The sequence below is a fragment of the Castor canadensis genome, chromosome 1 (assembly GCF_047511655.1).
Source record: "Castor canadensis chromosome 1, mCasCan1.hap1v2, whole genome shotgun sequence".
Lineage (NCBI taxonomy): Eukaryota > Metazoa > Chordata > Mammalia > Rodentia > Castoridae > Castor > Castor canadensis.
In genome coordinates, this window is record NC_133386.1 from 19,748,149 (window position 1) to 19,775,829 (window position 27,681).

Genomic DNA, 27,681 nt, shown 5'->3' on the forward strand with positions numbered 1-27,681 from the left:
CAATGTTCATTAAGGAGATTGGCCTATAGTTCTCCTTTTTGGAGGTGTTTTTGCCTGGTTTTGGGATAAGTGTAATACTGGCTTCATAAAATATATTAGGCAGTTTTCCTTCCCTTTCAATTTGGTGGAACAGTTTAAGGTGGGTTGGTATCAGTTCTTCTTTAAAGGTCTGATAGAATTCAGCAGAGAATCCATCAGGTCCTGGACTTTTCTTTTTGGGGAGACTCTTGATTGCTGCTTCAATTTCATTTTGTGTTATAGATCTATTCAGGTGATTAATATCCTCTTGATTCAGTTTTGGATGATCATATGTATCTAGAAATCTGTCCATTTCTTTAAGATTTTCAAATTTATTTGAATATATGTTCTCAAAATAGTCTCTGATGATTTCCTGGACTTCCATAGTGTTTATTTTTATCTCCCCTTTTGCATTCCTGATTCTACCAATTTGGGTTTTTTCTCTCCTCATTTTAGTCAGTTTTGCCAGGGGTCTGTCAATCTTGTTTATTTTTCAAAGAACCAACTTTTTGTTTCATTAATTCTTTGTATGGTTTTTTGGTTTCTATTTCGTTGATTTCAGCTCTTATTTTTATTATTTCTCTCCTTCTATTTGTTTTGGGATTTGCTTGTTCTTGTTTTTCTAGGAGTTTGAGATGTATCATTAGGTCATTGATTTGGGATCTTTCAGTCTTTTTAATATATGCACTCATGGCTATAAACTTTCCTCTCAGGACTGCCTTTGCTGTGTCCCATAGGTTCTGGTAGGATGTGTTTTCATTTTCATTATTTCTATTTTCTTATATTTGCTGAGGCTTGCTTTGTGCCCTAAGATATGATCAATTTTGGAGTAGGTTCCATGGGCTGCTGAGAAGAATACATATTGTGTGGAAGTTGGATGAAATATTCTGTAGACATCAGCTAGGTCCATTTGATCTATGGTGTGATTTAGATCTAAAATTTCTTTATTGATTTTTTGTTTGGATGACCTATCTATTGGAAATAAGGGGGTTTTAAAGTCTCCCATTATCACTGTGTTGGAGTTTATATATGTTTTTAGGTCCTTCAGAGTATATTTGAGGAAATTGGGCACACTGACATTGAGACATATAGGTTGATAATTGTTATTCCTTTTGGTATATTTCCCTTTTATTAGTATGGAATGTCCTTCTTTATCTCGTTTGATCAGTGTAAGTTTGAAGTCTACTTTGTCTGAGATAAGTATTGCTACTCCTGCCTGTTTTTGGGGGCCATTGGCTTGGTAAATCTTCTTCCAGCCTTTCACCCTGAACCTGTGCTTCTTCTGTTGATTAGATGGGTCTCCTGTAAGCAACAGATTGTTGGATCTTCCTTTTTAATCCAGTTTGCCAATCGGTGTCTTTTGAGGGAGGAATTACATCTGTTAACATTCAGTGTTAGTATTGATAGGTATGTGGTGATTCCTGTCATTTAGTTTTCTGTGTTGTTTAAGGGTTTGATTGTGTGCAGCTAAATCAATGTTATTCTCTACTTTCTTGCCTTTTCTTCCCCTGTGGGTACTGACTATCCTTTCATGGTTTTTATGCTTTCATTTTTTGTATGCAGTATTCTTTGAAGAATCTTTTGTAGTGGTGGCTTTGTGGGCATATATTATTTTAATTTCTCCTTATCATGGAAGACTTTTATTGCTCCATGAATGATAGTTTTTTTGGGTAGAGTATTCTAGGGTTGAAGTTATTTTCCTTCAGTGCCCAGAAGACTTCACTCCATGCTTTCCTTGCTTTTAATGTTTTTGTTGAGAAATCTGCTGTGATTTTGATGGGTTTACCTTTGTATGTTATCTGTTTTTTCTCTCTTATAGGCTTCAATATTCTTTCTCTATTCTCTGTGCTTGTTGTTTTAATGATAATATGTTGTGGGTAGTTCTATTTTGGTCAAGTCTGTTTTGTGTTCTAGAGGCTTCCTATACCTGAATGGGCATAGCTTTCTCTAGATTTGGGAAATTTTCTGTTAGTATTTTGTTGAATATATTCGAATTGCTTTTGCTTATACCTCTTCTCCTTCTTCAATACCCAAGATTCTCAGGTTTCGTCTTTTGATGGAGTTGGTGAGTTCTTGCATATTCTTTTCACAGGTTTTGAGTTGTTTGAGTAATAGTTCTTCAGTTTTTCCTTTAATTTCCATTTCATCTTCAATCTGAGATCTGTCTTCTGCTTGTTCTAGTCTGCTAGAGTGGCCTTCCATTGTGTTTTGTATTTCTGTTTCATTTTTTTTCTGAGGTTTTCCATATCATGGGTCACTTCCTCTTTCATATTGTCAATTTTAGTCCTTAATTCATTTATCTCTCTATTTATGGTGTTCTCCGTTTCATTTTGGTATTTATTTAGGGCTCCTAAGAGTTTGCTTATTCACTTTTGTGTCTTCTCATATTCTTTATCTTTGTTGTCTTGCATGCCTCCTGTTCATTTTGGTTGACTTTTTCTAGTAATCTCTCCATGAAATTTCAGTGATTTCTTGCAGGATTTCTTCTTTCAGTATGTTCTTGTGGGCTTCGTTGGGCTCCTTGGGATAGGCTGTCTTTGTTTTGTTAGGGTCTGGAACTGGGTATCCATTTTCTTCATTTCCTTCTGAATCCTGTACTAATTTATTTTTGGGGGGAGAATGGTTTCCATCCTTTTTTCGTCTTCCCATCATTCCACTTGGTGCTGTTTCTGTCCCTGTTCTATGTGCAATTTAGTATTAGCTAACTTACAATAGTAAAATTAATGAAACCAAGAAAGAAAGAGAAAAAAGAAAAAGAAAGATAAAAAATTAAAAAAAAAAAAAACAAGAAATCAACAGGAAGAGATGGTCGACTAACCAATAGTGAAGAAGACAAGCATTTAGAGATAAAGAGAAAAAAGAAAAAGGAAAAAAAATAGAGAACCAAAGAAATCAACAGGCAGAGATGGTAGACTAACAAACAGTAAACAAGACAGCACTTCAAGAGAATGAGAATAAAAAAAAGAAAATTCCACGTTCAGGAACGATGGAATTTCAGTCTTAGTGGTTTTGGTGTTGCTCCTTCAGCATCCAGTCCTGCTGTTAGTATTTAAGCAGTAGCTCTGTTGTAGTCTCACCAAGTGGTTGGGTCAGGAGATGAGCTTTGTGAACCGCTATCTGCCCTATTTCAGGAAGCAGCTCATCTGCTGGCCTATTGTCAGGTGGCTACTTTTGCAGGCTTTGTTTACTGAAAGTTTGCATGGAGAGCTCCCACTCTCCCCTTCTCTGGTGGAGAAGCTTGTCAGCCATCTACTTTTGCAGGCTCTGTTTACTGAAAGTTCATGTGGAGAGCTACCCCTCCCCTGAGGTGGAATCTTAACATTTTTTTTTGATTTGTGTTTCCTTTAAGGCTAGAGATATTGAGCATTTCTTCATATGATTTTTGGCTATTTGAACTTCTTCCTTCAAAAACTTCTATTCCTAGTTCCATCAGAGAATTTATCATGAAAGGATGTTGAATTTTATTGAAATCTTTCTCTGCATCTTTTGAGATGATCATGTGGTTTTTGTCTTTGCTTCTGTTAATATGGTGTGTTATATTTAATGATTTGTGTATGTTTAACCATCCTTGCATCCCTGCAATGAAACTTTTATGATCATGGTGTATGATCTTCTTCATATTTTGTTGAATTCAGTTTGCCAATATTTTATTGAGGATTTATGCACCTAAATTCATTAAAGAGGTTGGTCTATAATTCTTTTTTTCACTGTGTCCTTGTCCAGCTTTGGGGCAAGTGTAATACTAGTTCATAGAATGAGTTTGGCACTGTTCCTTCCCTTTCTATTTTGTGAAAAAGTTTGAGGAGTGTTGTTATTAGTTCTTCTTTAAAGATGTGGTAGTATTCAGCAGTAAATCCATCAGGTCCTGGACTTTTATTATTGGGAGACTCTATTGCTGCTTCAATTTCATTGCTTGTTACAGGTATGCTTAGGTGACTAATATCCTTTTGGTTCAATTTTGGAAGGTCATATGAGTCTAGAAATTTGTCCATTTCTTCTTAATTTTCCAACTTAGTTGAATATTATTTTTCAAAATAGTCCCAAATGATTTTCTGGATTTCCTTGGTGTTTGTTGTGATCTTCTCTTTTTTGTTTCTAATTTTATTAATTTTTGTCTTTTCCCTCCTCATTTTAGTCAGATTTACCTGGAGTTTGTCACTCTTATTTATCTTTTCAAAAAAACAGCATTTTATTCCATTGATTCTTTGTATGGTTTTTTTTTTTTTTTTTTTTTTTGGTCATTGATCTTTTTTCTCTCCTGCTAGTATTGAGTTTAGCTTGTTCTTATTTTTCTAGGAGTTTCTGATGCAACATTAAGTTTTTTATTTGAGATTTTTCTGTGTTTAATATATGCATTTGTGACTTTAAGTTTTCCTCTTAGGCCTGCCTTTGCTGTGTTCCATACATTCTGACAGGTTGTGCTTTCATTCTCCTTAAATTCCATGAACTTTTTGATTTCTTCTCTTGTTTCTTTGATGACCTATTGATCATGCAGCAATATGTTGTTCAGTCTCTGGGTGTTTGAGTATTTTCTGCTGTTTCTTTGGTTGTTGAGTTCTAGTTTTAGTGCATTGTGGTCAGACAGTATGCAAGGGGTTATTTCAATTTTCTTGTATTTGTTAAGACTTGCCTTGTGATTTAAAATATGGTCTATTTTGAAGAAAGTGGCAGGGGCTGCTGAGAAGAATGTATATTGTGCTGTTGCAGGATGGAATAAACATGTGTCAGGTCCGTTTGATCTGTGCTGTCATTCAATTGAAGAGTTTGTTGATTTTTTTGGTCTAGATGACCTATCTATTGGTGAAAGAGGTGTATTGAAATCTCCTACCATCACCGTGTTGGAGTCTATCTGCATTTTTGAGTCCAGAAGTGTATGTTTAATGAAGTTGGGTACACTGACATTGGGCACATATAATTTAACAATTGTTATTTCCTCTTAATGAACACCTCCTTTTATTAGTATGAAGTGACCTTTGTCTCTTCTGAATAATTTAAGTTTGAAGTCTACTTTATCTGATATAAGTGTTGTTACTCCTGCCTTTTTTAGGGGTCATTCATTTGGTAAATCTTTTTCCACCCTTTCACCCTAAGGCAATGTTTGTTTCTGTCTGTAAGGTGGGTTTCTTATAAACAAGAAATTATTGGGTCTTCCTTTTTGATCCAGGTTGCCAATTGTGTCTTTTGATGGGAGAGTTGCAGCCATTAGCATTCAGTGCTAATATTGAGAGGTATGTGGTGATTCCTGCCATTTATTTGTTTTTGTTCTATTAGGGTTTGTGTGTGTAACTAATTCCATGCTACTCTCTAATTACTTGTCTGCTCTTCTCTTGAGATTTAGTAATTCCCATACTTTCGTGGCTATGTTTGTTTTCATCTTCTGTGTATAGGATTCTTGTCAGAATCTTCTGTAGTGGTGGTTTAGTGGTCATGCATTGTTTTAGTTTCTGTTTATCATGGAAGGTAAACAATTCCTTCTTCACTTTTGTATGATAGTTTTGCTGGGTAGATTATCCTAGGACTGAAATTGTTCTCTTTCAATTCAAAATACCTCACTTCATGCCCTTCTGGCTTTTAAAGTTTTTGTTGAGGTTTTATTGTGATGGGTTTACCTTTGTATGTTGTTTGATTTTTCTGTCTTACAGACTTCAATATTCTTTCCTTGTTCTCTGTGCTAATTGTTTTAACTGTAATATGCTGTGGAGAAGTTCTATTTTGGTCATGTATGTTTGGTGTCCTGGAGAATTCCTGTACCGGAATGGACAGCCCTTTCTTGAGGTGCTATTATTTTGTTGAATATATTATGTACACCTTTGGCTTGTACCTATTCTCCTTCAGTGCCCATGATTCACAGGTTTAGTCTTTTGTTGGAGTCACAGAGTTCTTGCATATTTCTCTCATAGTTTTTCAGTCTTTTGTCTAAGAATTTTTCTGGTTTTTTTTACATGTTTTTTTTTTGAGCCCTGAAATTCTGTCTTCCACTTGTTCCAGTCTGCTGGAGTGGCTTTCTACTGTATTTTTTATTTGATTTAAGGAACTTTTTATTTCCAGGGTTTCTGTTTGATTCTTTTTTTTTTTTTTGAGACATTCCATACCTTTGTTAAACTCTTCTTTAATATTTTGTATTTTTTATTTCATATATCTCTTGTTATGATCTCCTTAGTTTCATTTTGAAGTTCATTTTGTTGTTTCTGTGTCTTTTTGAAGTTTTTATCTGTGTTCTTTTGAGATTCATTGTTTTTGTATGCCCTCATTAAGCTCATTGAACATTCTTATCATCATTCTTATGACTCCAGGAACTGGGGATTCATCCCTTTCACTGTCCATTAAATCCTCTGTTGCGTTATTGTGAGCCTTTTGAGGAGTCATATTCCCTTGCCTTCTTTTTTTCCCCATGTTTCTGTTTTGAGCTTTGCTCATGTTTGTTGATTAGTTAGTTGGGAGTTTTAATGTTTTAATCACCTGCTATCTTTTCCTTGACTTAATTTCTATGCTCTGACTTGCTTAGTTGTTAGCTAAATTGTTGTGATATTTCTGTTCAGTGACCTGGAGGTACAACTTAATAATAACAAGTTCACAGGTTAAAAGCCAAACCAGTTATTTACATAATATATAAGAAACCCTTGATGATATTATCTATAAACAGCAGGTATTGGGGAGATAGCAGCTGTTTGCATAGAATTTGATACTTAGGTAATTAAAGTAATGGTGCTAGAAGAAGGGGCAGAGAGGGAACATGGGGAGGAGGGAGAAGAGTTATGATGTGAGGGGGCTCAGGGTAATAAAGCCCTAATGTTTGTAAAGGTATAGCTCAGTTGTTGTGGGGGAGGGTGCTATTGTTAGGGATTGCAGAGGGATAGGAAGGATGGGGGTAATGTGGAAAGTTGGCAAAATAGACTATTTAGTGACTGGTTACTGTGGAGGAGGTAGGGATTGTTGGGGAAAAGGAGCAGGGGGAGAATAAGGTAAGGAGAAGAAAGGAGAGAGAAAAGAAGAAGAGAAGAACAAAAATTGGGGGAGAGAAAGGAAAGTGGAGCAAAAGGGGGCTAAGCAAATTGAAATTTGGACAGAATGGAAGAGGGAGATAAGTAACAACAAATAATGCAAAAAAATTTTTTAAAGGAGGATCCAAGATGGCGACTAGGGTATGGAAGCAGAACACCTAACCTCCGTGACTCCACAACCTCCCTGAGAAGTTGGAACCACACCTGGGTAACTCTGACTGCTTCTAGCCAAAATAATAACTGCTGTCACACCAGGTTCAGGAAAAACTTTCAAAGACTGACCCACAAATCAGCCTTTAATTGCACATAACAGCTGCAACCCACTGCACAGCCCAGAAGGTGGGTCCAGCCCCAGGGAAACCCTCCTTCCCCATGGTGAATTTTTTTCTTTTCTCTTTTCTCTCCTTGTCTTCTCCTTCCTCCATCAAGTGGAAATAAGGCACCAACCAGAACCAAAACCTCAACACCCTGAACCCCCAGCCTGGGGAAAGCTTCCCCACATCATGTTACACTGAGATAATTTGGAGCCATTTCTCACTTCTGCTGCTTTCACTGCCAAACCTGCCTGCATAGCATTTGACAGAACAAACAGGTGAGCACCATGCACCACATGGAACCCCCCAGCCACCCCCAGGAACATAAAACAGCACAGCCTCTGGACAGACTGACCACCCCCTCACAAAACTGAATAACAGCCATGAAATGTAATCTAACACAACTGCAGAGGGGGTGGGAACACTGAAAGTGCAGCAGAGAAAGGGGGAGGAGCAAGGAGTTGGTCTCAGTGCTGAACTATCAGTAAACAAACAGAGGAAAGGGAAGATGGCCAAGAGCAGGCAGGTGATAAGCCATTCCCCAAAGCACAGGAGGAAGTGGATCACAGAGCTCATCTCCTGAGCCAGGGAGCACTACCCAAAACTGATCTTCCCTGCAAAACTGAAAAACAAACACCAAACCATCATAACACACAGACAGTGAAGGGGGCTGATGGAACACTTAACCGGCCCCAGAGAAAGGGGGCAAGGCAAAGACATTATCACCCAGTACAGAAATACCAGTAAACAAACACACCAAAAAGCCACCTCCAAAGCAGGGCAAGGAGTGGACTGCAGAGCTGATCTCCTAAACCAGAATCCGCATTCAAAACAGGACTGCCCCACCTTGCTAGGGGAGGAGCTGACCAAACAGCTGCAGCTGAAGCATAACCCAGCTATCAACTGGGGAAATCAATAGCTTGGACCACCTTGCATGCTCTGGAAAATCTATCTCACCTCACTTTCAATTTAACTGATAGAAGAACAAAACACTACTCACAAGCCAATCACCTGGTGAGACCACATCAGACCTTCTGCTTATAAGCCAATACCAGGGCTGGATGCCAAAGGAGTAACTCCAGAACTTAAACTAAGGCTGAAATTCCTGAACCTGGTGGGCTTTTTTTTGGTTTTGTTTTTTGGGTTTTCTTGATTGTTTGTATTTTCTGTTTTTTGTTTGTTTGATTTGTTATTGTGGGTTTTCTATTTTTATTTCTATTCTTATTATCTTTTTTTACTTTCTACACTATCAACTTTACCTTCATCATCTTCTCATCCTCACTCTCACCCCCTTCACTCTCCCTCCTTCACTTGTGCCAAAAATCCATTGCTCTCCTTTCCAACAACTCATTCTGCCCTTTCTCACCCACTCTCTCCCCTTGCCATCACCTTCCTTTCCTATTCTCTCCCAACCTGTCACCAGACTACCCCTCTCTCTCACACACTCATCACCCACTGACCAACTTACTATACCAACTTTACACAACCCCAACCCCCTGCAATCCTTGACACAAGCATCCTCCACTACAACAACAGAAATACATCCAAACATACACAAGGACAAAAAACCCCAGCAGCCTCTGCACTGCTTCCCCCACTCACCCATCCCACTTCCCACCTCCCCCTTTAGTGCCGCCCTATCCAACTCCCCAAATTTCTGTACCTAGTCTAACAAATGTTAACCCCCCCAACTCCCACTGCTTATAGAGATTACCAAGGGGTCTTCTCTATAACATATAAACTACTGGTCAAATATTGAACCTGTGAATTAGTTATTACTAAATTATGCTCAGACCAGGAAGAGAAATAGCATGCCAACCTAGCTAAGAACCAAGACAGCCACAAAGCAAAACTTAAATCAAGGGGAAAAAAAACCAGGTTATTCAAACCATCGACTAGCTATCAAGAACCTAGTTGCACAGTATCAAGTGGAGCATTGGGAAGAAGAAAAGGGGATGGAAACAACTCCCCTCCAAAAACTAATTTAATACAGGATTCAGAGGGAAATGAAGAAAATGGATACCTAGTTCCTGACCTCAACAAAACAAAGATAAATGATACCAAGGAACCCAGTGATGCACACAAAAACATCCTCAAAGAAGAAATCCTGCAAGTAATCATTGAGAATTTCATGGAGACATACTAGACATGGTTAACCAAAATGTACAAGCTGCACTCAAGAAATTTCAAGACACCAAAAATAAAGAATACAAGAAGACACAGAAACAAATAAATGAACTCATAAGAGCCCTAAATAAATACCAAAGTGAAACAGAGAACACCATAAATAGATAAATGAATTAAGAATGAAAATTGACAATATTAAAGAAGTGACCCATGATATGGAAAAACCTCAGAAAAAAGAATCAAACAGAAAACCAAAACACAGTGGAAGGCAGACTAGAACAAGTGGAAGACAATTTCAGAAGTTGAAGATAAAATAAAAATTAAAGGAAAAACTGAGGAAGTGTTAGTCAAATAACTTAAGACCTGTGAAAGGAACATACAAGAACTCACCAACTCCATCAAAAGACCAAACCTGAGAATCATGGGCACTGTAGAAGTCCAAGCAAAAGGGTTCATAATATATTCAATAAAATAATGGCTGAAAATTTCCCAAATCTCAAGAAAGTTATGCCCATTCAAATACAGGAAGCCTCCAGGATGCCAAACAGACTTGGCCAAAATAGAACCTCCCCATGACATAGTATCATTAAATAAAAATGCACAGAGAATAGAGAAATAATACTGAAAGTGGTAAGAGAGAAAAACCAAATAACATATAAAGGTAAACCCATCAAAATCACAGCAGATTTCTCAATGGAAGCCTTAAAAGCAGGAAGGGCATTAAGTGAGGTCTTCTGGACACTGAATGAAAATAACTTCAACCCTAGTATACTCTATCCAGCAAAACTATCACTCAAAATAGATGGAGCAATAAAAATCATCCACAATAAGTCGAAACTAAAACAATATATGACCATCAAGCCACCACTACAAAAGATTCTTCAAGGAATCTGCACACAGAAGATGAAAGCAACAAAACCACAGGAGGATGGGCAGTATCAAACTGCAGGAGAAGAAAAGACAAGGAATCACAGTATAACATTGATTCAGCTGCACACAATCAAACTCATGAACAACAAAAACAACTAAATGGCAGGAATCACCACATACCTATCAATATTAACATTGAATGTCAACAGACTCAACTCCCCCATTAAGACACCATTTGGAAAACTGGATTAAAAAGGAAGATCCAACAATCTTTTTTTTTTTTTTACACTTATTATGCATTTCCTTTTTTTTTCTTTTTTTTTTTTTTTATTATTCATATGTGCATACAAGGTTTGGGTCATTTCTCCCACTTCCCCCACCCCCTCCGTTACCACCCACTCCGCCCCCTCCCTCTCCTCACCACCCCCTCAATACCCAGCAGAAACTATTTTGCCCTTATTTCTAATTTTGTTGTAGAGAGAGTATAAACCATAATAGGAAGGAACAAGGGTTTTTGCTGGTTGAGATAAGGATAGCTATACAGGGAGTTGACTCACATTAATTTCCTGTGCGTGTGTGTTACCTTCTAGGTTAATTCTTTTTGATCTCACCTTTTCTCTAGTTCCTGGTCCCCTTTTCCTATTGGCCTCAGTTGCTTTTAAGTTATCTTCTTTAGTTTCTCTGCGTTAAGGGCAACAAATGCTAGCTAGTTTTTTAGGTGTCTTACCTATCCTCACCCCTCCCTTGTGTGCTCTCGCTTTTATCATGTGCTCAAAGTCCAATCCCATTGTTGTGTTTGCCCTTGATCTAATGTCCACATATGAGGGAGAACATATGATTTTTGGTCTTTTGGGCCAGACTAACCTCACTCAGAATGATGTTCTCCAATTCCATCCATTTACCAGTGAATGATAACATTTCGTTCTTCTTCATGACTGCATAAAATTCCATTGTGTATAGATACCACATTTTCTTAATCCATTCATCAGTGGTGGGGCATCTTGGCTGTTTCCATAACTTGGCTATTGTGAATAGTGCCTCTGGAGTAATCTGTGTCACAGTCTTTTGGGTATATCCCCAAGATTGGTATTGCTGGATCAAATGGTAGATCGATGTCTAGCTTTTTAAGTAGCCTCCAAATTTTTTTCCAGAGTGATTGTACTAGTTTACATTCCCACCAACAGTGTAAGAGGGTTCCTTTTTCCCCACATCCTCGCCAACATCTGTTGTTCGTGGTGTTGCTAATGATGGCTATTCTAACAGGGGTGAGGTGGAATCTTAGTGTGGTTTTAATTTGCATTTCCTTTATTGCTAGAGATGGTGAGCATTTTTTCATGTGTTTTTTTGGCCATTTGAATTTCTTCTTTTGAGAAAGTTCTGTTTAGTTCACTTGCCCATTTCTTTATTGGTTCATTAGTTTTGGGAGAATTTAGTTTTTTAAGTTCCCTATATATTCTGGTTATCAGTCCTTTGTCTGATGTATAGCTGGCAAATATTTTCTCCCACTCTGTGAGTGTTCTCTTCAGTTTAGAGACCATTTCTTTTTTGATGAACAGAAGCTTTGTAGTTTTATGAGGTCTCATTTATCTATGCTATCTCTTAGTTGCTGTGCTGCTGGGGTTTCGTTGAGAAAGTTCTTACCTATACCTACTAAATCCAGAGTATTTCCTACTCTTTCCTGTATCAACTTTAGAGTTTGTGGTCTGATATTAAGATCCTTGATCCATTTTGAGTTAATCTTGGTATAGAGTGATATACATGGATCTAGTTTTAGTTTTTTGCAGACTGCTAACCAGTTTTCCCAGCAGTTTTTGTTGAAGAGGCTGCTATTTCTCCATCGTATATTTTTAGCTCCTTTGTCAAAGACAAGTTGGTTATAGTTGTGTGGCTTCATATCTGGGGTCTCTATTCTGTTCCACTGGTCTTCATGTCTGTTTTTGTGCCAGTACTATGCTGTTTTTATTGTTATTGCTTTGTAATATAGTTTGAAGTCAGGTATCATGATACCTCCTGCATTGTTCTTTTGACTGAGTATTGCCTTGGCTATTTGTGGCCTCTTGTGTTTCCATATAAATTTAATGGTAGATTTTTCAATCTCTTTAATGAATGTCATTGGGATTTTGATGGGAATTGCATTAAACATGTAGATTACTTTTGGGAGTATCGACATTTTTACTATGTTGAGTCTACTAATCCATGAGCATGGGAGATCTCTCCACTTTCTATAGTCTTCCTCAATCTCTTTTTTCAGAAGTGTATAGTTTTCCTTGTAGAGGTCTTTCACATCTTTTGTTATGTTTACACCTAGGTATTTGATTTTTTTTTGAGGCTATTGTAAATGGAAGTGTTTTCATACAATCTGTTTTTTACAGGAGACCCATCTCATTGACAGAAAAAGATTGGCTTAGGGTGAAAGGCTGGAGGAAGATTACCAAGCCAATGGCCCCTGAGAACAGGCAGGAGTAACAAACTTATATCAGAAAAAGTAGACTTCAAACTTACATTGATCAAATGAGATAAGAAGGACACTTCATATTAATAAAAAGAGAAATACACCAAATGGAAATAACAATTATCCTATATGCACCCAATGTCAATGCACACAATTTCCTCAAACATACTCTGAAGGACTTAAAATCACATATAGAATCCAACACAGTGGTAATACTGTGGGAGACTTTAATACACCCATTGCCAAATGATAGCTCATCCAAACAAAAAAATCAATGAAGAAATTCTAGAACTAAATCACACCATAGATCAAATGGAACTAGCTGTTGTCTACAGAATATTTCATCCAACTTCTGCACAATAAACATTCTTCTCAGCAGCCCATGGAACTATCTCCAAAACTGATCATATCTTAGGGCACAATGCAAGCCTCAGCAAATATAAAAAAATAGAAATAATCCCCTGCATTCTATCTGATCACTATGCATTAAAACTAGAACTCAACAATAAAAACAACAGCACAAAATATGCAAACAATTGGAAGCTGAACAACACACTGCTCAGTGATCAGTGGGTCATTGATGAAATAAAAGAGGAAATTAAAAGGTTCCTGAAAGTTAATGAAAACATAACCTACCAGAACCTATGGGACACAGCAAAGACAGTCCTAAGAGGAAAGTTTACAGCCATGAGTACATATATTAAAAGGACAGAAAGATCTCAGATCAATGACCTAATGCTAATCTCAAACTCTAGATAAACAAGAACAAGCAAAACCCAAAACAAGCAGAAGGAGAGAAATAATAAAAATAAGGGCCAAAAGTAATGAAATAGAGACCAAAAAAAACCATACAAAGAATCATCAAAATAAAAAGCTGGTTCTTTAAAAAATAAACAAGATTGGCATACCTCTGGAAAATATGACTAAAAAGAGGAAGGAAAAACCCAAATTAGTAAAATCAGAAATGCAAAAGGGGAGATAACAACAAAAACCAAGGAAATCCAGGAAATCACAACAGACTACTTTGAGAACCTATATTCCAATAAATTTGAAAATCTTGATGTAATGGACACATTTCTAGATACTTATGACCATCCATAATGGAACCAAGAGGATATTAACCACCTAAACAGATCTATAACACACACAAAATGAAATTGAAGCAGCAATCAAGAGTCTCCCCAAAAAGAAAAGTCCAGGATCTGATGGATTCTCTGCTGAATTCTATCAGACCTTTAAAGAAGAACTAATACCAATTCTCCTTAAACTTTTCCATGAAATAAAAAGGGAGGAATAGTGCCTAGTTTATTCTATGAAGCCAGTATTATACTCACCCCAAAACTAGACAAATATACATCCAAAAAGGATAACTATAGGCCAATCTTCTTAATGAACATCAATGCAAAAATCCTCAATAAAATAATGGCAAACCGAATCCAACAACATTTCAGAAATCTCATTCACCACAACCAACTTGCCTGCATCCCTGGGTTGCGGGGGTGGTTCAACATAGGCAAATCTACAAATGTATTACAGCACATTAATAGAAGCAAAGACAAAAGCCACTTGATCATCTCAATAGATGCAGAAAAAGCCTTTGAGAAGATTCAATACCACTTTATGATAAAAGCTCTAGGAAAACTAGGAATAGAAGGAATGTACTCAACATTATAAAGGCTATATATGACAAACCTATAGCCAAAATCATACTTAATGGAGAAAAAGTGAAACCATTTCCCCTAAAATCAGGAATGAGACAAGGGTGCCCACTATCTCCACTCCTATTCAACACAGTGCTGGAATTCCTAGCCAGAGCAATAAAGCAATAAAAAGAAATAAAAAAATACAAATAAGTAAAGAAACTGTAAAAGTATCCCTATTTGCAGACATGATCCTATACTTCAAAGACCCAAAATGCCCTACCCAAAAACTCCTAGACACCATAAACAACTTTGGCAAGGTGGCAGGATACAAAATCAACTTACAAAAATCATTAGCTTTTCTATACAACTACAATGAACAAATTGAGAAAGAATATATGAAAACAATTCCATTTACAATAGCCTCAAAAAAAATCAAATACCTAGGAATACACTTAACAAAGGATATGAATGACCCCGATAAGGAGAACTACAAACCCCTGAAGAAACAGATTGAGGAAGACTACAGAAGGTGGAAAGATCTCCCATGCTCATGGATTGGTAGAATCAACATAGCAAAAATGGCTATACTACCAAAAGCAATCTACATGTTCAACGCAATTCCCATCAAAATCCCAATGACATTCATCACTGAGATTGAAAAATCTATCCTAAAGTTCTTTTGGAAAGACAAAAGACCACAAATAACCAAGACAATACTCAGTAGAAAGAGCAATGCTGGAGATGTCACAATACCTGACTTCAACTATATTACAAAGCAATATGATAAAAACAGCATGGTACTGGCACAAAAACAGATATGAAGACCAGTGGAACAGAATAGAGGACCCAGATATGAATCCACACAACTATGCCCACCTTGTTTTTGACAAAGGTGCCAAAAACATACAATGGAGAAAAGACAGCCTCTTCAACAAATGTTGCTGGGAAAAGTGGTTTTCTGCCTGCAGAAAACTGAAACTAGATCTGTGTCTATCACCCTGTACAGTATCAACTCAAAGTGGATCAAGGACCTAAATATCATACCTGAAACTCCGAAGTTAGTATAGGAAAGAGCAGGGAATACTCTGGAAGCAATAGGAATAAGCAAGTACTTCCTCAATAGAACTCCCAGCAACTAAGAGAAAGGACGGACAAATGGGACTACGTGAAATTAAAAAGCTTCTGCACAAAAAAAGAAATGGTCTTTAAACTAAAGAGACGACCCACAGAGTGGGAGAAAGTATTTGGTAGCTATACATCAGACAAAGGACTGATAACCAGAATATATAGAGAACTCAAAAAACCTCCCCCAAATCAATGAACCAATAAAGAAATGGGCAACGTAACTAAACAGAACTTTACCCCCATCCTTCCTTTTTCAAAGGAAGAAATCCAAATGGCCAAAAAACACATAAAAAAACCTTGCTATCTCTGGCCATAAAGGAAATGCAAATCCAAACCACAGTAAGATTCCACCTCACCCCTGTTAGAATAGCTACCATCAAAAACTCCACCATCAACAAATGTTGGCGAGGATGTGGGGAAAAAGGAACCCTCATACACTGCTGGTGGGAATGCAAGCTAGTGCAACCACTTTGGAAAACAATATGGAGGCTTCTTAGAATACTAAACATAGATCTGCTGTATGATCCATCATTCCCACTCCTAGGGATATACCCAAAGGAATGCGACTTAGGTTACTCCATAGGCACCTGCACACCCATGCAAGATGCCCCACTACTGACAAATGGATTAAGAAAATGTGGTATTTATACACAATGGAATTTTACTTAGCCACAAAGAAGAATGAAATTTTGTCATTTGCAAGTAAATGGATGGAACTGGAAAACAGCATCTTAAGTGAAATTAGCCAGGCTCAGAAGTCCAAAAATCATATGTTCTCCCTCATATGCAGATTTTAGACCTAAAACAAATGGAGTAATATTATTGGATATGGGTCACATGCTAAGGGGAGATCACATACAGGAGAAATAAGGAAAGATAGGAAACCCAAAACTTGAAAGTATTTGATGTACTCACTGTAGAGGAATTAATATAGTAATCTTAGACTGTGAGAGGTCACTATGGGAAGGTGACCAGGAAATAGTGAAGAGGTCTGGTAGAGATTAACCAATTTGGGTTGTAATATACATGTACATGGAAGCAATGCTAGGAATCTCTCTGTATAGCTATCCTTATCTCAAACTAGCAAAAATGCTATGTCTTTTTTATTATTGCTTATGTCTTCTTGTCAACAAAATTGGAGAAGAGGGCAGAACAGGTTCTGCCTGGAAGCAAAGGGGGAGGGGGAAGATGGAGGAGGAGGGGGCAGGGACAGAGGGGAGAAATGGCCCAAACAATGTATGCACATATGAATAAATGAATAAAAATTAAATATGTATTATCTAAATTTCTTCCCCATTTTGGAGAGGATTGAGTTTCCTCTCAGTTTGAGTGCTCTGGGCTCTTTCCTCTGATTTCAAATCCAGGTGATAACCCTTCTGACAGAGGCTTTCTCTGTGTCTCTGCCCCTTCTTACGGTTGATTATGCTGGGCTGTGTGGCAATGGATGGTGCTCCTCTTTATTGGACAGTTTCAGGGGGCATCTTCTCAGGTTGTTTGAGCCCAGGCTCCTCTTGGTGGTATGGATTGTCTAGTTCAGTGTGTTTTTTTGTAGGCTGGTTCTTAGAAGTGGTCCTGTGAGGAGCTGGCATGTGAGCAGTTGCCAGCTCCTTCTTCCCGCAGGACAAGCCTCTGGAAAGGCTGTTAGTTTCAGCTCACTACCAGTTTCTCCAAGGTGGTTGACTGTGTTATTTTCCCCAGACTGTGGCTGGGCCACCCTACCGTCACACAGCCTGGATCAGCTCAGCATGCCACCCCACCCCCACCAGGTGGAGCTGAAATTTTCCCTCCATTTCTTAAGCCACAGTTTTTGTCCAGGAGGGGTGCAATCTCCCCACAAGCTGTGCTGGACTATGTGGTTCCTCCAGAGAAGATGATGTGACACACTCACTTGATGGGGTTATAGTTTCCCTCAGTGGTATCAGGGATCACCTCCAGGACGGTACAGGTAGGTGGCAGTCTGAGGTTCTGTGTCCACAAGTTTTGGTGGATCCAGGATGCAGAACTCATCCTGCAGTTTTCTGCATTGTGTTTTTGCTCTTTGGTGTTGCGGGGATTTCTAACAGGTTTCCAGCAGGCTAGCTAGCTACTGCTGGTCTGCAGCACCTGGGCTTCCAGGCTGTTATGTGCTATAAAAAGCTAATTTAAAGGTTGGTGGTTGTACATTATGTGCACCCTTTGTATTGGCAGTATCTTAGTTGGCAAAAAAAAAAAAAAGGCCAGGTTATCCCAGACAGACTTTTTTGAAGAGGTCTAGGTCTCAGTCTTGGTTGGGAACAAGAAGTGTTCTACCCTAGTCACTAAATCCTTTATTTTCCACTTTTTCTTAGTCTAAGTTGGACAGTAGCTTCTGTTGCTTATGCTATTTCTGGACCTCTTAGAGCCTCTCTCCACCCCTTTTTTAGTAGCTAGTTACCTTGTAGTAGTTAATAACACCATATAGGAAAATTTTTCTGAACAAATAGCAGTGTGGCTTCTATATCCTCATGGAGGGATTCATTTGTCACTATACATTTTTTCTGATTCATTTGTCACTATACATTTTTCTTCAGTTTTTATTTATCTGTTTCCCTTTCATTTTGACAGTTTAAGTTTATAGACTATAGTCTATAATGTGTAAGTCATAGATCATATTTTAGTATTGTTTAATCTTTAATATCTTGCACAGTGCCTAGCATGTGATAAGAGATCAAAAATAGTTTGAATAAATGAATGAATAATGGTGATAATATTTTTCAAATTGACAAAGTGGAAGTGTTTATGCTATGTATAGAACAAAAGGAAAAACAACATAGAACATTAAATCCTAATTAATGTGCTTTCCCCTAAACTCTCAGTTTGTAAGTTATCTTTAATACTTTTCCCAAATATCAGTCATTTTAGAATTAACTTTGGGAGTAGTAACGAAAATTGGGATATAGGCTCCTGAAAGACATTACTCAGAAATGACTCACTTTCTTAAGTCAAACATGTTCCACTTGAAGTATTTTAATTCTGTTCTCTAAGGAATTAATTCAAGAGCTGCATGATTCCTGTTAAATGAAGAATAAATAGGCCTCCAACGTAAAACTAATTTACTTCATTATAATATTCATGGCTTCTATTCGGCTCTTTCCAAGAATAAAGAATATTAAGCTGCTAGATTACATTTTTCCCAGAAGATAGACATATGAATACCATACTCAATGAGGTCTACAAAATCCTATATTTGGCAATGTAGTCAGATTATTAAGGCACTCCAGTCATGTGTGTAACTCCTTATAGCTCATCAGGGAAACTTATCCTGAGGTTTTTGGTGTTCATTTTCAGCAATTGGTAACCACATCTTTAATGAATTTTGCAAAAGAATAAATAACATCTGAATCTGCAAGTGGTTTTCCAAGCACAGTACTATCTGATTTGTGCATGTATAACATATTAATTCAGAAATATTATCTATGGGATTATACTAACATTAAATATCATTCATTAGTTACATCACCCCCATCATCTCCCCCTGATGGACTTCATATACCTACATGAAACAGAATAAATTTTCATTTATAGATATCTTGATAAATTGAGTTCTAGAGAACAAAAGGGACTTATTTAAGAAAGGTAGCATGTAATTCAATGTTTTAGATATTTTGTATGCTTGTACCTCAGCAAAACTTTCTTTAACCCAAATTAATAGGTGTTTTTCCCTCTTGGGGATGACAGAAGAGTTCAATTAAGCAAGAATTCTGCTCAGTAATGACAATTAGAGTATATGAATTGGGAGCCAAATTTGGATGATGCATTGAAAGGAATTATGAACATGTTCCGGCCCTAGCTTTACCTGTTTGGAAAAATGAGTTCCTGCTCACTCCAACTCACAGTACTGAAAGAATTCTTATCTTCAGAAGTCAAGGAACAGCTGTTTACTAATGGATCACAGCAGGAGAATAAACACAGCGGTCTGGGCAAGAGATATTTTTCACTTTTGTGCAACTTGTTTCTCAATATTTTGTCCTCTGCTGTGGATTATAAAGTGTGTATGAGAGAGTAAACATCAGGCAATCACTCTTCCTCTCCCTGCATGAGGAATAACACTTCAAGGCATATTAGTAATTCATATATTCTGAGCAATGTGCAACACAATTCTTTATTGAATAAAATGAGTTCAAAATGGAAACATGCTTTGGGTTTACTTCTCTCATTAATCATAAGAACAATGTATTAATAAGGAATAATTTCTTTCAGATCAGTCATTCCTGATTTGCCTATTTCTATGTTCCTCTATATTCTGATTTTACCAATTGCTACATGCCTTCTAAAATTACATGATTATTATAATAATCTCTGTGAGACATAAAAAAGAGTGAACCAGTGGGGCAGTGATTAGAATAAAATTTCAAGTTGAGAGCCTTCAAGGGTATAAAATACTTCAACAAGGTTATATACAAAAGAAAAGAAACATAAAGATGAAACCCAGCAATAGTCATTGGATTTAATAATAAGGAGGATTTTGTTAGCATTGCAATCAGGTTGTGAGAGGCAAGAATTGATTACTGAGGCTGAGCTCAGTGGCTCAAGCCTGTAATCCTACCTACTTGGGAAGTGGAGATTGAAAGGATTGTGGTTCAAGGCTAGCCCAGGCAAAAAGTTCATGCAATTCCATCTCAACCAAAGGCATGTGCCTGTCATCCCAGCTAAGTGGGGAGCACAAATTAGGAGGATTGCAATCCAGTCCTGCTTTGGTATAAAGCAAGACCCTATTGCAAAAATAACCAACATAAAAAGGGTTGACAGTGTGGTTCAAGTGCTAGAGTGCCTGCCAAGCAAGCATGAGGACTTGAGTTCAACTCCCAGCACCAGCAAAAAGGAAAAAAAATAGATTTTTGGTTATTCTTTCAAGAAGATTGGCAGTAAGGTCCATGAGATTCATTTGGAATTTGTTTTGCATTTCTTTGGATTGTGTATATGTCTGGAAAAACTCCTATTAAGTTAATTTTCAAAGTTATCTGTTTGGAGATTAGGGTTACACAGAAAGCCCACAGATAATTGCTAGTAACTGAATACTTTGACTATACATGTTGTGTAATGTCCTGTATCATTTTACCTTCAAGTATAGTGGAATTCATAGTTCCCTTCTTTAATTTTTGTAACACTGAAAAATAAATACCGGGACTATCGACTCAGTGCCACAGAGTTAATATGATTTCCAAGCATAAACGGTTCTAAAGGGATATTTTGGCATTAGCAGCACCGTGCTTTTATACCTGCATGCTGCTTATTTGCTTCTTTCCTGAGGGCCAGGCCACATTTTGAGCTCCAAAGTTTATCTCAGACAAACAGTGGAAACACTATGATCTCTAAAGTAATAGTAAGGTAATAATAATAACGGACTTACATTTATTTTTAAAATAGGACTATGATGATGGTATGAAGACTTACCATCCTATATGAAATAAGTAAACATGAGCAGAATATATGAAAAAATGGTTTTCAAGACACTATTCATCAGACAACAAAGGACAAGGGTCCTTGAGTTGTGAGAAGCCAGTGTTTGATTCCCTAGTTTACTTCCTTAACAAGTTTTCAACTGTGTCCCAGAAAATCAGAGTGCAGGTGAAGCTTAGGAAACTACTTCAGTTGAGGAGATGGAGGTGAGGATCAAAATTGACCAAAGTAGCTAGATCGCAGGACAGAGTACTGGAGAGGTGACAGTTATACAGAAAGGTAAAAATTAGATATGAAAACTCCCAGTCACAGGGCTGGGAACAGTGACTGTCCCTACTAAGCTAACTGGAAAACCTAATCTTTCATTGAAAATTGAGTAAAACCATAGAATGACTTTGCATCAATAATGATATAAAACTTCTTTTAGAATAAAGGGTGCTCTGAACCTGCTTAATATATTTCAAACAAAACACACCAAAAGATCCCATTGTTTGCAAGTAAGTCAATTGTGCACCAAAACAAAACTCAAGAATATTTATAGATACATCAAAATACCCAGAACCCAACAACATAAAATTTACAATGTCTAGTATACAATTAAAAACAATTATCTAGCAGGGTGTCAGTGGCTCACACTGTAATTCTAACTACTCAGGAGACAAAGATCAGGAGGATCGCAGTTCAAAGCCAGTCTGGGCAAATAATTTGTGAGACCCTATCTCGAAAAAACCCATCACAAAAAGTGCTGGTGGAGTGGCTCAAGGTGTAGGCCCTGAGTTCAAACCCCAGTACTGAGAAAAGAAAAGATTATCTATACAATGAAACACAAAGATAGAACCCAGGATAAATAGAAAAATCAATAAAAACATTTAAGAGAAAAAGACACTAAGAAGTTTATGATAGCTGTATTTCATAAACCAAAGAAGTAGAGAAAAGAAAGACAAAAAAGACACAAATTGGACTTCTAGGGATGAAAATTTTAATGTGTGAGGCAAGTAATACATTCAGTGATCTGGGTTGTGGTGAGGCACATTTGTGCAGGAGGCAGAGGCAGGAGGTTTGTAAGTTTGAGGCCACACTGAGGAAAGTTAGAAAGACCCTGTCTCAAAATCAAAATACAAACAAAAAAGGCCACGGGTATAGCTTAAATGTAAAGCCTTGCTCAAGGCCCTTGGTTCAATCCTCAGTGCTGAAAAAAAGAAATATAAGGAACAAGATTATATATTGAAAAACCACTGAACCTGAATAAATAACAATAGAAATGATTTAAAATGAAATCGAAAGAGAGAAAATTGTGAAAAAAGTGAAAAGATCATTGCTGAGCTGTGAGGAGACTTCAAGCAACGTGACATGCTGCTAATTTGAGTCTGTTAAGGAGAGTCAAAAATGTGAAGAAATGACACTTCCCCTCGAATTTGATGAAACTATAAGTTTTCAGATCCCTGAAACTCAACCAACCCCAATAAAGTAAATATTTAAAAGTTACAATAAGGCACACATACTTATATCATAAGGAAGAGAAAGTTTAAAGGATGCAATAATGACAAGAAACTAGTAATGAGACAAAAGTCTTAAAAACAACCAGAAAAAAAAGCTATGTTTCTTTAGAGTCCTATCTCTGTTAAAGAAGTTAAATCAACAATTAATAGCCCTCCAAAATAGAAAACACTAGGCCAAGATAAGTCACTGGTGAATTATGCCAAACATTTATGAAGATTTATGCCAGTTTCTACTTTCTCTTTTAGAATACAGAAGCAGAGGAAATACTTTTTAACTCATTCATGAGGTCAATTTTATGCTAATACCCTAACCAGGTAAAGATATTACAAGAAAAGAAAACTATAATTCAATGTAGCTCATACACATAGGTGCAAAACTCCTAAAATTAGCATATCAACTCTAACAATGTATAAAAAGAATTACACAACATGACAAAGTGGGATTTATCCTAGGCATGTAAGGATGATTCACCATTTGAAAATTTACAAATACAATCTGTCAATCAACTGACTAAAGAGGAAAAAAATCACAAGATCATATTAGTAGATGTAGAAAAATTATTTGACAAAACCAATACCATTTTTGATAAAACTATCAGCAAACTAGGAATAGAGGGGAACTTGTTTAATGTAACAAAAAATATAAAACTCTATAGCTAACATTATACTTAATGAAAAAAAATCCAATTTTTCCACTGTGATCAGAAACAGGGCAAGAATGTCCCTCTTAGAACACTTTTGTGACTTGTCCCAAGTCTTAGCTAATGTAATAAAAAAAGAAAAGGAAATAAAAGTATGATAATTGAAAAGGAAGAAACAAAAAGCTGTCTTTTCTTGCAGGTAACAATTATCTTTGTAGAAAATCTGTAAGAATCAACAAAAACAAAGCTGGAACTAATTAGCAATTATAGCCAGGTTACAGGATGCATAGTATAAAAAAGTCAACTATTTTCTATATTCCAACAGCAAACAAGTAGAACTTGAAATTAAAATACAATGCCATTTATATTAGCACCCAGAAGAATTAATGCTTAGGTATAAGTATAACAAAATGTGTATAAGATCTAGTGAAAAAAATTACAAAATTCTGATTAAAAAAAATCAAGGAGGAGCTACATAAATGGTGAGATAAAAGAAGAATGAGTATTTTCAAGATGTCATAGATTGAATCTTCCAAATAAGATCTATGGATTCAATGTGATCTCAATCAAATCCTAGTAAGTTATTAAATATATATCAGCAAACTGATTCTAAAGTTTATATGGTGAGGGAAAAGGCCCAGAATATCCAATCCAATATCAAAGAACAAATATAAGGAGAACAAAGTCAGAAGACTCACATTGCCCAACTTCAAGACTTACTATAAAACTACAGTAATGAAGGCAGTGGCCAACTAGACCAAAGTAGCAGAATAGAGGAGCACAAATATAATTGCTTATCTTTGACAAAGAAGCAAAGGGTGATGCATCTCTCATCAGGAGTGTTGGACCCACCTGACCTCAGCTTTTCTTTATGTCTGTCTTTGTGTTTTTTCTTAATCCCCAGTTGCTCCCAGTCAGGTCAAGGGACCTACTCACACTGGGCATGAGAACTGGCGCCCGAACAGGGACCTCACTGTGGGGGAACTCACAGCTCAGACAGGGGACGCTCTCTGAGTGGCATGCACTGTAAATTAAGGGAAGGGGAGAGTGAAAAAGTTGAAGTTGGGTGTAAAACAGTGGGACAAAACGGTTCAAAGGAAAGAGATCTCTATGTACAAATGCTAAAAGCCATGCTTAAAACTAGAAGAAGCAAAGTTAGGTCACTTCAGCTTATGCAGTTTTTGGATTATGTTCAGGACACATGTCCTTGGTTTCCAGAGGAGGGCACTGTAAATCTTGATACTTGGCAAAAGGTGGGAGAAAGACTCTGAGGCCATTATACTGCTACAGAGCTGGACAGCATGCCAATTTTTACTTTGGATTTGTGGAGTCAGATTCGAGACTGGATCCAACTCCCATACATAAATTAAAATTCTCTCATCTGTTTCAGAGCCTGGAGGTGCAGGGAGTTTTTCCAGGGTACCTGCAGCCACTTCAGGAGGACACCAGACTCTAGTAAGTAGGGTGGACTCTATTAACTGCTCCACCCCTAGGAGACACAGGACCTGCCTTTAAAAATCACAAGCATAAGACTGAGGATTCAGACACAGGTTCTGAATCCAATTCTGAGGGGGAAGAATATGAAGAAGCCATGGCCCATCAATTAAAAGAGATCCTTTACTTGGGGGACCATCCACGGCCCCCAAGACCTGAAATCCATGGCAGTCCCTTACAAAAGGCCTTATTACAAGCACAAATGCATGGGGAAGATATGCCAGACCTCCATGTCTACCTGGTTGTTGAGAAACCTGTTCCCAATAATCCTCAGGCATTTATCAGGGTTCGTGAACAAGTCTTGTTCAAAACCTTAAAAGAACTCAAACAGGCATGTCCTGTGTGTGGTCCTACTGCCCCTTTTAGTGCTCAATTACACAGAGCACCGCCTGGGGATTGGATGGGGATTGCCAAGGCTTGTCCAGCCCAGGGGAATATTCAATGTGGAAAACTAGCTACACAGAGTTATGTGGGGAACAAGTGGTTTGTACTGCTGCTCATGGGGTTCCAATAACCTTGAACATGTTACTCAGTAAGGGCCCAATTAAAGGGGTGTTTAATCAACTCCAGTTCCCTGCTCAGGCTTATCGGCAGATGGCAATTGCAGCCGCTCATGCCTGGAGGCAGTTGCCTGCTAAGGGAGATAAGTCTCAAGAAATTACTAAAATCCTACAAGGGCCTGAGAGTGACCAAATCACAGCAGGTACCAGTGGAGCTGCACATTGGAAAGCCTCTTAAAAAAGCTCAGCCCCAGCCAGGCCTGGCCTCATTTCTGCTGCACACCACTGCTGCTGTGGGAGTGCTCTCCTGCTCACGCTGTCCCTGCAGCTGAGCCTGGGAGTCCAGTGAGGAGACCACTGCCTGCAAGACAGACTCAGAGAGCAGGCCCACCCAGTTGGGGACAAATAGAGTGCCTGAAAAGGATGGCAGGTGACATGGTCGGGGTGCAGGGCTGACAGGCAGCCCCATGGCCTTTTTCTTGGCCATGCTGGCTATTATCACCCTACAGGTAGGTGGCTCAATGATCCAAACTCAACAACATTGGACCTTTATACCTCACCCACCACTGCTTCAAGCAGCAACATGGAAAGGACCAAACATACCAGTTTACACCAATGATTCAGTGTTGGTGGGAGGCCACTCTAATGTGCACATGACTCCAACCTTCAGATCCTGCAATTTCACAGGATAATCCACTTCAGTGCCATTATGCTTAGGCTCACTACAATGGTGCCTTCTTACAGCACCCACCTGGAGGAGTGCTCTTTTGTGGAATGGCACCCATTATATAGATAAGAAATTAGAATTCCTGGGCTTCAATGCCACTGATCAGTAACAATGCCACACATCAGCCGCACTTTCCCAAGTGTTGTGCCAAACACACCCAGCATCATCCTGGCAGAGCATCCTCATGGGAGCAATGCCTGTTCCCTCATAGTACATTCTTTAATCTCAGTGTAGCCACTGTTGTCTCCTGGTCCAGAAATGCTAGCTAAGAAACCAAAGTGATTGGATACTGGGCCACCCCTATGGTAGGCCCCAATGGAAGGAACATCCAAACAGATATATGGAAACTGACTGCTGCCACAGAATTACTTGAGTTGACTAGTTGGTTTCTGGACAACCTTGGAGGTGGTGGTGTGGATAAGAAAGGCCTCCAAGCCTGTGTACAACATCCTTTTGTACTAGATGTGAGGGATCTAAACATTACAAAAAATGGCTCCATATATGAGGTAAATTGCGTGATTTGTAATCTAACAGACTGTACCAGCACCTACAACAAGGGTGAGATGATCTTAATGGTAAGGCATATACCATATCTTCTGCTACCTGCTAATTTTACAGGCCCTTGGTACCATGACAAAGGCCTACAGGTTATAAAGAAGTAAAAGGCCTATTGTTGAGAGAAAAGAGGATTACAGGCCTTATTATAGCAGGCATAGTTGCTGCCATAACTGCTATCGCCACTATGGTCATGGCCTCCGTGCCTTTGTCTCAAAGCATACAAATGCCCGCTATGTTAACACACTCACCCAGAATGTCTCCTATGCCCTTCAACAACAAGTGTCTATAGATGAAAAAATTGATGTATGCTTAAAAACCCTGGAGGTGGCTCTCCTTGCTATGGGGGATGAGCTATAAACTATAAAATTCAGACAGGACCTCCTATCTCATGTGGGCTTCCAGCATATTTGTATCACTGCTGCTTCCTACAATGAGTTGGTGTATCCTTGGCAGAGCATCAAAGCTCACGTAATGGGAGCCTTGGAAAACAGCAACAATACCTTAAATTTGCAACACCTCAGACAACAGATATTGGCAATACAGACAGCATATGACCAGGTCTTTTCTCCTGCCAACATAGCAAAACTATATTAGATGAGCTGCAAGGTTTTAATCCATTCAACATCCTTAAACATTCTTTCTGGTACCTCATAGGAATAGGAGTCTTGCTATTAATCTGCTTTTGTACCTTTTCAGTTGGATGCCGAGCAATCCAGAGGCAGCTCTTTGGACTAAACACCAGTCTGCACCAAAAACATTTAAGAAATAAAAAGGGAGGAGATGTGAGAGACCAGTAATTAAATAGGCTGAGAAGAAACTTTGACATAAGCAAGGCCATGTCAAGGTCCTTTGTGCTGAGGAGGCAAGGCCCCAGCATGAAGGAAGTGAGCAAGGTTCTGCAAGGCTGCCGTGCAAGAGAGGAGGCTGAGGCAGTGGAAGTAACCTTGGCATGAGCATCTATGTCAAGGGACTCTTGTTTGATAGGCATGGACCTAGTCAAGGGGAGGCAAGGTTCAGCAAGGCTGCCATGCAAGAAAAACAGGACATGCTGACCTAGTCAGGATAGTCTGTACTAAATAATAACATACCACAGCTGCTCTTTTCCTGCCATCTACGCGACTAGACCCATGAGAATTTGACTTTGCACTTCACCTGCTTTCCCATACATGCTGTATAAATAAATGTGCTTGGAGGCAGAGGGGGTCACCAGCCTCTCTCATCAGGAGTGCTGGACCCACCCGACCCCAGCTTTTCTCTATGTCTGTCTTTGTGGCTTTTTCTTAAACCCCAGTTG

General features: G+C 38.2%; 1 protein-coding gene across 2 annotated transcripts in view; it reads left to right on the forward strand.

The window, feature by feature from the left end:
- Window positions 1–27,681, forward strand: part of Epm2a (EPM2A glucan phosphatase, laforin) — a 208,905-nt gene that overhangs the window by 137,455 nt on the left and 43,769 nt on the right. The window contains exons 4-5 of one of the 2 annotated variants that reach the window (XM_074072676.1): window positions 24,499–24,563; window positions 27,084–27,563. In XM_074072676.1, coding sequence (XP_073928777.1) covers window positions 24,499–24,563; window positions 27,084–27,122 — 104 coding nt within the window. In that variant the 3' untranslated portion in view covers window positions 27,123–27,563. Of the gene's footprint in view, window positions 1–24,498; window positions 24,564–27,083; window positions 27,564–27,681 lie in introns of those variants that run through there. The other variant, XM_074072670.1, reaches the window with a different exon arrangement.